The sequence below is a fragment of the Sinocyclocheilus grahami genome, unplaced genomic scaffold (genome assembly GCF_001515645.1).
Source record: "Sinocyclocheilus grahami isolate Dianchi unplaced genomic scaffold, SAMN03320097.WGS_v1.1 scaffold377.1, whole genome shotgun sequence".
Classification (NCBI taxonomy): domain Eukaryota; kingdom Metazoa; phylum Chordata; class Actinopteri; order Cypriniformes; family Cyprinidae; genus Sinocyclocheilus; species Sinocyclocheilus grahami.
In genome coordinates, this window is record NW_015505556.1 from 2,725 (window position 1) to 15,965 (window position 13,241).

General features: G+C 37.1%; 2 protein-coding genes across 2 annotated transcripts in view; one reads left to right on the forward strand and one right to left on the reverse strand.

Moving 5' to 3' along the window:
* Positions 1 to 601: 601 nt before the first annotated feature.
* On the reverse strand, positions 602 to 7,819 carry LOC107549628 (zinc finger CCCH domain-containing protein 18-like). Its single transcript, XM_016230778.1, has 9 exons — positions 7,633 to 7,819; positions 3,924 to 4,804; positions 2,951 to 3,035; positions 2,440 to 2,594; positions 2,242 to 2,337; positions 1,742 to 1,899; positions 1,265 to 1,294; positions 1,017 to 1,132; positions 602 to 716 (listed from the first exon to the last, which is right to left on the reverse strand). The coding sequence occupies exons 2-9, from the start codon at positions 4,791 to 4,793 to the stop codon at positions 664 to 666; spliced, it is 1,563 nt and encodes a 520-aa protein (XP_016086264.1). The 5' UTR covers positions 4,794 to 4,804; positions 7,633 to 7,819; the 3' UTR covers positions 602 to 663.
* A 2,874-nt stretch (positions 7,820 to 10,693) lies between these two features.
* Positions 10,694 to 13,241, forward strand: part of LOC107549620 (thyrotropin-releasing hormone receptor-like) — an 11,465-nt gene continuing 8,917 nt past the window's right edge. Inside the window, exon 1 of the mRNA XM_016230768.1 lies at positions 10,694 to 11,118. Within this exon, the coding sequence (XP_016086254.1) occupies positions 10,733 to 11,118 (386 nt within the window). The 5' untranslated portion in view covers positions 10,694 to 10,732. The remainder of the gene's footprint in view (positions 11,119 to 13,241) is intronic.

The window sequence follows — 13,241 nt, forward strand, 5'->3', positions numbered from 1 at the left end:
GCTGGCCATAGAGGGTAAACAATAATGTACAGTATGTGGAAAATGTGTTTTTTGAACCTTAAACCGCATAAACACATTTCATTACACCAAATACACAAAACAATGTTCTTTTTAGCAACATCATATGACCCCTTTAAGTACCAACTGAACATGAACTTCACATACAGCACACACTTCAAGTCCATTCATTGCAGCAGACTTTAAATAAAAATATCTCTACAGACTAAAAACCCGAACACCACCAAAATTGCATAGCAGCTGGGCATTCAAATTGGAACTGCCATATTTCACCAGACTTTAATGTGCAACATATATATATATATATACATATATATATACATATATATATATATATATATATATATCACGGTCTGTGACCTCTTAGCATCCCATCTAAGACTGAGACTAGTGTTAAGCAGGAAGCTTTAAACTCACCTGGGTGGCATGTTCGTGGGTGAACGTGGTTTGAGTGGCTTTTCCTTCTCATCCTTCTTCTCCCGTGGCTCTCTGGGAGGCCGCTCTCTAGGCCTTCCCTCCTTTTCGTCCCGTTTCAGACGATCCTTCTTCCATTCCTCCTTCCTGCGCCGACTCTCCTTCTCACGTTCCCGCTCTCTCTCCCTTTCTCGCTCTCTCTGTCTGCGCTCCCGCTCACGGTGGTCTCTCTCACGCTCCCGTTCCCTTTCGCGGTGGCGCTCGTGTGGATCTCGTTCCCGCTCCTGATGCAAACAAAAAAACAAATCTCAATTGTTCAGTAGTACAAATCCATGTACATGTCTCTCAGGAATACTTCATTCTGATCAAATGCAGCACTGAAGAATCAACCATTTTTGTATAATAAACCTATTTTGGTAATTCCGGTTATATAATATGGCCTACACATCATGTGCATGCACACTGTAAACATTTAAAAGACCAAGCATCAGTAACTTTGCACTTTAGCTTTATACTAAAAGCTCTTTGGAACATAGAACACTAAACAAAACAGTAAAACAGCTGTACACTATATCAGTATGTACTCACAGGATAGTATGGCAGTGGGGTCTCAGTGTACTGCACACGGAAATTCTCATACTGGCCTCCTCGCCAAAAAGCTTCCATCTCATAATCATAGTATGGGTCACCATATGGATCACTACCACAGAAATAGTTGTTATAAATGTACAGTTGGGAAGAATAATAAACTGTGGTTTAGATGTGAGAGCACAAGTTAATATGTGAATTTGGGGCGGCGGGGGTTGGGGGGCAATTGATTTACGATACTCACCCATAACCTGGATCTCTGAGCTCAATATCACTGCAATGCAGAAAGAGAAAATAAAAATATTACAGTATGGGTCAGAGCTTATGTCCATCTTTTTTAATCAACAAGAATAATTTAGGTTAAAATTTACATGAATTAATAAGAAACTACATATATTTTGGGTGCTGCAATGGGTCAACATTTTGTGCATTTTTGTTCACCATTTTAACCACCTTTTTGCCATTTTAAATGGCCCTGCAGTGTGACGAATACATTATTTTTAAAAACAAAAATTAATAGTTAAAAATATAACTAGGTCATCAAAACTAGTATGCATAAGAATTATCAAAATGCTTTTAACAATAGCTTTAGATGGATGACGATTACTTTTATGTAAACTGCCCACAACCACATTTGAACTTCATGAACCAGCAGAAACAAAGGTAACAAATGGAAGAGACCACTCTCTGATTAAGTTCCTGATAAGTCATTGTTTCGTACCCAGCATCTCTGATTTCTCTGGTGATACGATAGCCGCGTTCCCTGAAGAAGTCATTTTCTTTGTCAAAGTCACGGTCATCTTCACCTATGGTTACGGTGAAACGTTTTTCCTCAAAGTCTGGTTCCTGCTCTTTACGGATGGTGGCTTTCTTCAACACCTAAGGGAAATTTTTTTGAGTTGGAACAAGTTGGATCAAGGCATTCAGTTATTCAATTGAACTGGTATCTTTTCCTGTCTAACAAATTCTTCCTGCAGTAAAGAAAGCATCGTATTTAGCACAGCATGAGTATCAAAATACATAAAACATTTTGTCTCAGTTACAAAGTTGACCCTTTTTTTGTTATCACAAAACCACTGCAGAACACACTACAGACTCATTTGAATGGATGAGTTCCCCTCAAAAATCCCATAGACAGTATAACAATACCTAGAAATGGAACTTTTTAAATTGTTCACTCAAAACAATTTTAAAACAGGTATAGTGGTGACATAACCGTACCTCTTTGGCATGTCTAAGGCCTCTTTCCCAGGCGCTCTCTACTGGAGGATCTAGAGGAGGTGGAGGAGGAGGCAACTCTTCTACGGCAGGGGCTCCCTGGAAAAAAACAAGATTCAAATGTTGAACTGAAATTTTAAAACTTAATTTTAATTTAGGAAGAAACAAAATAGTAAAAAATTAATCACAAAGGATGTATACCCAGGGGTTAGCGGGCATGAGGGGGTGAGGTCCACCTCCTCCAGGAGGTGCTCCGTTAGGAGAGAAGGGATCTGGCTTGGAGATGAGAGAGTAGTTGCCTTTATCATTGACTCCTGGATGGATGAACCTACAGATCATGCCCCAGGTGCAGTTGCCTGCAAGAGACCAGACAGAAACCATTGCGATATTTAAATATATATTGATAGTTAAAAAATTTAAATAATAACATAGCATCAACATCAAAACCATCCACTCCTTTTGGAATATGTGCTCTGAAGACAAATTTGCTCATAGAAAAGATATTGCATTCAATTGCTCCCCCTACTGTTGTAATTTAGGCACACGCTGAACAACAAACTAAATGTGAAGCTTATCAAACTTCAAAGCATGTTATCATCAAGGGAAATTATTAGATTATCGCCTTGGGCTACATAAACACACCATTTGATATGTAGAAAAGCTGTATCAGCAGATTTAAAGTATTCAGGAAGTCACATGAATGAAGAACTACCTTTCATAAAAAACCTGCAGATGGGTCGGGGTCTGATCTTCCTGTCCATGGGGTCCTTCACCTCCCCCTCCTCAAGATCATCATCCTAAAAAATAAGCAGAAAAACTCACTACAGCACCTATTAAAGACTGGTTATTTAAGTTTTTTGTTTTATTCTACACCAAAGGTAGGTGATTTACGGTGTAAACGTTTGGGGTCAGTAAGATTTTTGTAATACTTTACTCTGCAAGGATACATTAAATTGACTTAGTAAGTGAAAGTAAAGACTTCTACATTGTTAAAGAAAAATATTTCAAATAAATGCTGGTCATTTGAACTTTCTATTCATCAAACAATCTTGAAATAAAAGTATCATGGTTTTCACAAAAATATAGCTGTTTTCAACATGGTAAATAAGAAAATTCTATTTGAGAACCAAATCATAATACTAAAATAATTTCTAAAGGATTGTGTGATGTTGAAAATTAAAATTACATTCCAAAATGTTTTTAAATAGAACAGTTATTTAAAAAGGTTAATATTATTTCACAATATTACTGTATTCACTGTATTTTTAAGTAAATACATTTTTGAATGGTAGAGTAACTACATATTTTATTTACATAGTATATAATAGTATATAAAATAGCATATAAAAAGTTGATCATGTGATAGAATAACATAATTATGTTTTCTGATTTGGCAGCATTGTGTCATTTCTTTTACATTCCAGAAAAAAAAGATATTGCATTAAATTGCTCCCTCTACTGTGGTGGTCTGGTCATACAAACAAATTCTCTGCGTCATGAAAAACAAACTTACACAAATGTCGTTGGGTTTCATAAAAATTAAAAATGTGGACTACAAAGTTATAAGCAAAACAAAAAACATAAGATAAAAAAAAAAAAAGTCATGACTTGCTCTGCAGTGGCGAACTGAGATTGAACAGCTCCTATTATCATATGCTAATCACAAATGATTTCAACATACTTACATCTATCTCTCCCTCATCAATCTCTCCATCATCTTCCTCTTTCTTTTTATCACGGAACGAATCTCTCCTGCCTCCCTCCCTCGAGTCCGCAGATTTTCTTAGCGGTGTGTCGTTATCTGGGGGCAAAATTGGTTTTCTTTCCTTTTTCTTCCGTCTTCTCTCCTCCTCTTCATCATCTTCTCCATCCTCCCCGGCGGGACCCTTCTCTCCCTCGTCCTCCTCAGGAGCAGCAGCACTCGGCTCTTCTGGAACCTCCTCGTCATAATCCAACTCATGTTCGTCCAGATCTCTGGACACAGAAGATTCGTCCTTCAAATCATTTACTACCATTGCCGCCCTCCTCCGCCTCCTCCTCTCTTCTTCCTCATCATCCTCTTCCTCAAGCTCAGCACGGCCGAGGCCAGACTTGGTGGTTGCCTCATCCTCCTTGTCTCGCTCCTCTTCTGCTGGGGTGAAAGGTCGCTTGTGTTCTGGCCCTGGCGAGTCAGGATCAGGTGATCTCGGCGTCTCAAGGATTTCCTCCTCAGGAGACTGGCTAGCATCCTGTCTGCTTCCTCGGACCGTCAAACCGAGGTCTTGTTGGTGGACGTCTTCTCTCTCCTCCCGGTCCATCTTGTAGTCTTCCAGGTCTGATACGTCCTCAGGATCTTCTCGTCCAGCTGCTACCCTGTCTCCATCCTCAAAATCTGAGTCTCCTCCACCCTCCTGTACTTCATTCTCATCATCATTCAAAAGCTCACTGTCTGACACTCCCTTATCTACTTCTGCTGGGGACTCGGGCGACTCCAGCAGCTCGTTGTCGGAGAGACCCTTTTCCTCCTCCTCCTCAGGAGATTGTGGGGACTGGGTGGGGCTCTCAGGCGTATCCATCAGCAAGAACTCTGAAGCAGACATTTAATATCAGCCAAAGAGTTAGTACAGAAAAGGGGGGGGGAAACAAAGTCTAAGTTAACAGACCTTCTAAGACCCACTCTAAATCATTAAAACATATACTAAAATAATATCCATTATTTGCAAACTACTGGAAACCCAACACTTTTATAACAAATCTACTAAATACTTATTTGGCATGTAGTGTTTTAATTAACATTAATTAATTATATTTAATAACAAATACATTAAAACGTAATATTTATAAAGATAAGAACAGCTTTTCCATTAAAATATGCTTTTAAATTATATTTTAAATATTGACATCCTAAAACCAGTAGCTGCCTACTAACAAATTTAGTAAATACATATTTGGCATATGATCTTTTTTTAAGTGATGTAATTCTATGTATTAATAAATATATTAATTTACAAAACCTATATATAGAGGAGAAGAAGAGTTCAGATGCAAAAGCCTTTAAGTGCCATCTGAAATTTTCTTTTAAAATGAGCATTTTTATCAGGCTCCTATATTTATGTTCAGTTATTTCACTTTAATTGCATAGAAAAGGACCTATACTTAGCCATTAGAGTAAAACTACTGAACCTAAACATAGGACATAACCTAAACATAAAAAAAGAGCCAATTTTAGGTGAAAATTTTAGATGGCACTTAGAAGCTTTTGCATCTGAACTCATACACATATATATATATATACACACACACACACATACACTGCCCGTCCAAAAAAAAAAGTCACACATCTAATATTTTGTTGGACCGCCTTTAGCTTTGATTATGGCACGCATCCACCGTGGCATCGTTTCGATAAGCTTCTGCAATGTCACAACATTTATTCCCATCCAGAGCTGCATTGATGATGGGAGAGCCAGACTGCTGCGCAAAGTCTTCTCCAGCACATCCCAAAGATTCTCAATGGGGTTAAGGTCTGGACTCTGTGGTGGCCAATCCATGTGTGAAATTGATTTCTCATGCTCTCTGAACCACTCTTTCACAATTTGAGCCCGATGAATCCTGGCATTGACATCTTGGACTATGCCCGTGCCATCAAGGGGGAAAAAAAAACTATTGATGGAATAACCTGGTCAATTCAGTATATTCAGGTAGTCAGCTGACCTCATTCTTTGGGCACATAACGTTTCTGAACCTAGACCTGACCAACTGCAGCAACCCCAGATCATAGCACTGCCTCCACAGGCTTGTACGATAGGCACTAGGCATGATGGGTGCATCACTTCATTGACCTCTCTTCTTACCCTGATGCACCCATCACTCTGGAACAGGGTAAATCTGGACTCATCAGACCACATGACCTTCTTCCATTGCTCCAGAGTCCAATCTTTATGCTCCCTAGGAAACTGAAGCCTTTTTTTCCAATTAGCCTCACTGATAAGTGGTTTTCTTAAGGCTACACAGCTGTTAATATTATCCCAATATTATGTCCCAATCCCTTGAGTTCCCTTCGCATTGTGCGTGTGGAAATGCTCTTACTTTTACTATTAAACATAGCTGTGAGTTCTACTATTGTTTTTTTTACGATTTGATTTCACCAAACGTTTAAGTGATCGCCAATCACGATCATTCAAGATTTTTTTCCGACCACATTTCTTCCTCAAAGAAGATGGTTCCCCACTATCCTTCCAGTTTTTAATAATGCGTTGGACAGTTCTTAACCCAATTTTAGTAGTTTCAGCAATCTCCTTAGATGCTTTCTTTGCTTGATGCATGCCAATAATTTGACCCTTCTGAAACAGATTAACATCTTTTCCATGACCATAGGATGTGCCTTCCAATATGGTTGTTTTAAGAAATGAGAAGCTACTCACTGCATCAGTTAGGGTTAAATAACTTGTTGCCAGCTGAAACAATCATCCATGCAGTAATTATCCAATGGAAGGCTCTACTTATTTGCTTAGTTAAATTTAGGTGGTGACTTTTTTTTTTGGACGGGCAGTATATATATATATATATATATATATATATATATGAAAAGATAACAAGATAAAGTCAAAGCTGGACCCCTGAAAGTTCACTTAAAAATAATTATAAAACTACAACTATTTGTACTTGTAAGCTTTTAAATGTTAATATTGTTCAAATATTAAAAACTGGATCGTGTTTGTAAAACTATCAAAAATAAGCGTTACTGCGGTTATCTCACATATTAAACGCTTGTCACTTAATTTGTTTTTGAATGACAGTGTCTTACACAAAGCTAACAGCTTTTATTGTAGTGACAATCATTTTAATGCCAATGGTATTTAGATGAAAACTATACAATGGTGATTTTATATAAGATACACTTTCATAAGCAAAATCCCTATTAAAACGAATGAATTACCCTACTAGTTCTATATTAGCCTGCTAACGTAAAATAGCTTAACCGCATTCAAAACTTAAAACTCATAAACAAACTCTTCCATACCACACAAAGGCCAGTAATTGAATCATCTGGAACTTGTTTACCTTCTCAGATTTAAGGCAATGGATTCATGAGAGGGAGACCGACACATGTCTTACTAGCCGCTTTATCTTTAACGGGAAAGCTCGTTGATGGCGATGCGGCTAACAGGCCCGAATCCTGCCCCCACACACTTAGAAAACGACACCATTTCCGACATTTTCCGAACCATAGCGTCACTTAAACGCTTAGACTTGAGCTTAAACAACACATGCGTTACTTTTTAAGTCTAAATTCACGAGTTACTGTGTTGCACGATGTTTCTTCGATGCACACGGGCTAAAATCTCATGCAACAATAAAGCGCTCCCTCCTGCACAACACACGGACATCGCGTATTAAAACACATTCCGTCACCTTTCAAACCACAGAGTCTCAGGAGACAGGGTCTCAGTGTAGGGAGTCGCCCGGTCTCTCTCCTTGGGGTGACTGTGTTCAAACAATGCGCGACCTGTCTGGGGTTCTTGTTTTTCTCGACCGGAAAAATGCATAAACCCTGCACTACACAGTGAGAGCGGCCATTAGACAGACGTCATCAAAGCGCGACCAGATGATTTTTTCCCCCGTTGCATAGAATACACAAACGAGTAAAAGAAAGGAAATATTATTAAATTAATATTAGAAAACCATGTAAAATAAATATATTCAATAGTCAATACATAAATATACTGAGGCATACATTCATACACACAGTGACCATATTTAAACACTGAGGTCATACAGGAACAAATTATAAAATTATATAAATTATCATCATTTAAACTCATTTCTCAAAGTAATATTCATTTATTTAGGGGTAGAACATTTTGTGAATTAATCTTTAATTACAGCCTACAGTGCGCCTCAAATCACGCATGAATTGCCGGCGAACTCTTCCACTAGGGGGCGCTATTGTAATGAAGGGACCTACAGTTAAGAAGACTTTTACAGATAACAGTGCATAGCGCTTCTGTACAAGATCAGATTACTTGCTCGTCATGTCAAATACTTAATATCAGTGCATTTAGTTTTTCATCTGGGGTCTACAGCCGACACCGCACGAGAGCTGTTTTGGTTCCAAACTGCAATGATGTCTGGTAGGAGACGCCTTATTCTCTATCTTGAGAAGTTGTCGATGTCAGTTTCCATAATACGCACATTTTAAGTGATTTCTTATATCAGAACTTCATTCCTAAAATTGTTATTTTTGAAGACAAAGGTGTATGAATAATATGCACTTATATTATATGCTAAGTCTTTTCCAAGACAAATGGTTAAAGAGCTGCGCGTTTTACAAGACTGAAATTCTTCTTGCTTGTTTCGTTAATATAATAAATAAATAATTTGCTCAGGTAGAAGATCGGTGCTAGTGTTTGCTAACGTTTATATCATTCTATAAAATATATAATTGAACGTTTGTAATAGTGCGATATAAAAAATTACAAGCTGAGCGTGTTTTTTTTTTATAAAGCTAGATTGAGAGGTTCATAAATTCACATAATCTTTAAGGCGCCAAAATATTTTGCAAACTGGATGTTGCTTTAACAACTTGCTTTAAAAAAACGAATGTTGCTTTAAAAATGTTCAAAACTGTAAATTATTCATTTTACGCGAATTATGAATATTTCCAATGTATTAATGAAACGTCTGCTTTCCTGTTCAGGTACAAATTTATAAGAGAGACTGTGATTTTCGCACGGACAGTAGGCTGTGTCCTAAATTTAGTGAGATAACTACATAGACAGCGGTTTTAGGCATGTGCCATTTTGGAAGCAGCCTGTGGCGCCCCAAAATGCAGTCTAGTTAGGCAGCTCACTAGGTTTTGAAACACAGCCTTGCTGTTTGCCTTAGAGTGCATACTACTGATTTATGATTCTGGTAGTGATACAGTCAATTAGGAGAGCTGAACAAATCTGAATGACAGCCCATTTCATAGCAGCACGCCTGACTCTCCCATCATCTTCGAATCAAGCTCAGAGAAAGAAAAGGAAGAGCTCTCTTTTATATATGTGACAGCAGAAATCTGATGGATGTTACAAATACTGTAGTGCTTCTGTTGAAAAACAGGTGTAGCCACTCATTATTATTTGCCATTTATTTTTAATATTGAAAAAAAAATTCTAACATGTCCCTTATATGAAAATCATCTCTTTTTTTTTAATTCAAGCAAAGACAGCATAATAAACATTGAGGGGCACACACACACATTTGTGTTTCTCTTCAGTTTACATGATTGGAAACCGCAGTGCTCTTGTACATATCTGCACTGCCAGAGCAGTAATAATGGAATATGAAATAGAGTTAGATGAAGTCCGAGCAGGGTTTTGCAGGGTTGGGAAGTCGGGATTGAGTTAAATTACTTTTCACATCGTGTCCACCTCAATTTATTAGGGATGCCCCGAAAGGCAATGCAGTCTTATTTACAAGGCAAAGAGACTGTTGAAAAGAGCAACAGATGTCTGGATTTTTCAAGCTCCTGTGAACAACGTCTTGGCCCCATTTAGTGGCTTTAATGGATTTCAAAACACAATTTTCAGACTAGAATTAATGTTCAAATATGTTATCAAAGAATATTTGTGGTAAACATTGTATTCTTACATTGTGATGAGTATTTGACAGACGTTTCTACCATTTGGTGTCTTTTTGTGAAATATGCACTAAAAAAGAGCTATTTAGGTAATTCGAAGATTTCTAAGACAATTCAATGTGTAGGAAAAAACAATATAAAGGTTTTATTTGATTTAAAGATCCTTGGATATTAAACATGCCATTTGCCACAGCAGCTGTGTGGCTTTAAGTCTTTCTGTGATTTTCCCTACTTTTTGCCATGCACCACTTAAAATGTCTCATTTGAATAATTAAAAGCTTCTCATCCTGTCTCAATAATGTTCAGAGGAAGTCTCCTAAAATCCTTAGAGCAAGTGTTATGGGAATATTTGTAAAGAGAACAAATAGGAAGTCTGTGTCTGCATCATGTTATTTTAATATGTGATGCTCCCACCTCAGTGTACGCCTTATCTTTTTGCGGCAGATGAAATGGACTGTTATTTAGTAATTAACAGACGGCTATGAAATCCTCTTAACAGTGATTGAGACTTGCTTTTTCCCTGCTGACTCCTGCAATCTTTTATTCCAGAGTGATCAATTGGATGGACGCTTGCATTAACGTGGGGGAAAAAATAGCCTCTGGATTTCAATGCGATGCATTTAATGGAAGGATACTTTTACAGAAGAAATAATGGGCTGCGGTCAGCAGATGAAAATCATTATGCTGTTGAAGCCAAGAAAATTAAACAACATACTTAATAAGAGTAAAGAACATCAATAAAAGCTGGAACTGAACAGACCGTTTTTTTTTCATATTCAATCTTTTGAATATCAAACAGATTATATTCTGCTTTTTTTCTCCACCACCAATTTGATTTCTGCCTGTATCTTCACATCTTGTATGTAAATACTCACATCAAGAGGACTAATCATGCAGGAAAATGTGAGCTCCAGAATGGACACCCCCACCAACATCTCCCTGGTGGGGTCTGGGGACGCTGTGTCCGAGTCCCTGGAGTATAAGACGGTATCTGTGTTCCTGGTGCTGCTGGTGTGTGGCGTGGGCATAGTGGGAAACATCATGGTCGTGCTGGTGGTACTTACCACACGGCACATGTGTACACCCACCAACTGCTATCTGGTGAGCTTGGCCGTGGCGGACCTGATGGTCCTGGTGGCCGCAGGTCTGCCGAATATCTCAGAGAGCTTGATGGCCACCTGGGTGTATGGGCATGCTGGGTGTCTGGGCATCACCTACTTCCAGTACCTTGGTATTAATGCGTCCTCCTGTTCAATTACAGCCTTCACTGTGGAGAGGTAAGACCTAAAATTAAGTAACATAAAACTAAAATTAAATAGCTCAGAGCTGGACTCAAATTCTTTAAGAAGACTGTGATAGTTATGTAATATGAAAATAAGTAAAATGATATGAAGACAATAGGGATGTAACGATTCACTCAACTCACAGTTCGATTTGATTCACGATTCGATTTGATTCACGATTATTTTTATTTTTTTTACAAAATGAGATTTAAGACAAATTATAAATTAAATGTGTTTTTTTATTATTGCTTGGACAAAATGCTGCACGTTTCTTTGTGAAATTGAAATATAACACTATAATAATATACTAATATAGCTCTTCCATATTATTGGTCTTTTGTTGGTTTTGATTGCTTCTATTGTCCTCATTTGTAAGTCGTTTTGGATAAAAGCATCTGCTAAATGACAAAATTTAAATATAATGTAAATAACAAAACTAAATTTAAATTTTAAAACAAGCCCCAAATCAAATAAATAAGTAACACAAATAAAATAAATCTCTTCATATAAACAAACTAAGGCTTTGTCTGTAAATCCCATTTAAAATTAGAGGCAACCACTGCATTTTAATCATAATCCAAACAAAGATGCTGCATACATGCAACATGAGCAGTTTTTAATCTAAATTAATCGAAATTTGAAGCAAAAACAGAATGGTTTGACTTCAGTTTTGTGAAACTATGCATAAAAAATATCTGCATGAAACAGAAACAGCAGACGAGCTGAATGAGACGCAGATTCTCTCTCTGCCAGCAGGTGGCGCTTAAAGCGTTTCCTTGCTTTCCGCTGCAAACAAAGCAGCGCTGCACTTATGAACTTTAATATGCATTATACAGAGGCAAGATGAAAATAAAAAATACCATCTAAACTTTTCTAAAGACAGTAAGTTCCCCTCAGACATACATTCATATAAACTCATACCCCTAATTGAATCGCGATTTGTTTAGCATCTCAACTGATTTGAATCGTCACATATTTGAATCGATTTTCAACCGGCTCGGGGTTAATCGTTACATCCCTAGAAGACAATATGATAAGATAAATGCTCTAACAATGCTTCTAATTTTAAATATTGGTAGTCTTTGTGGCTCATTATTTTAGGTATACAAACAAATCAACATGATATATATATATATGAGTGAAAAATTTAAGGGGGTCTGAATACTTTCCGTACCCACTGTATATACAGTATATATATTTGCCATGGAGGATTTCAGCATTTTAAATGTAAATATTTAATGAGTTCTGTCATTAATTACTCACCCTCATGTCGTTCCAAACCCGCAAGACCTTCATTCATCTATGGAACACACAACATAAGTAATCAGCATTGTTTACGTTCAGCATGCACGCGCTTTCTCCTGAATGTAAACAACACTGATTACGTTGATTACGTTCTGGGGAAAGCGTGCGCATGCGTCATGAGTAATTAATGACAGAATTTTCATTTTTGAGTCACTTTAACCCTCTGGTGGTCTTTTTTAGAGCAAACCATTTACATTCTGAATTTTATAAAGGTTTTACTTCATTGGAATGGTATGAAACTTGGTGAGTATTGTGGCACTTACTATATAAATACAAAAAAGTCAAAATATATAGTCTTAAACATTAGTCATACTTATAATCTTTGAAGTAAAAAAGGAAGGAAATAAATGAAAAATACAAAAATAAAGAGCTAATATATAGGGTACAATCTACAAATAAGCCACGGCGAAGTAGTCTTTGATAATGACTAAATATATATATATAATATAAGTATGACCGAAAATACTCTTATAAACAACTAGAGAATACACAACCCTATTATATTTAGGCTTATACATCTTGTGGTTACACCATGGTATTACATATGACATTCTTTATTTTTCCCACCAGATGGCTCCAATCAAAATACCTTTGCTTTATTTTGTATTATGTTTTTCCTAATATTTGTATTATTTTATATATAAATAAATGGTGCATAGAGAGAGTCATGCAGTCATTTGAAGAGTTTGTCTAGTACCATTAAATCCCTTCAAAACACAAAATATTAAAGAGGAACTATTACCTTAAATAATCTGTTTTGGCTGACAAGAATCACAAGTGTGACTCCTAAGTAGGGATGGGTAGCGAAACTC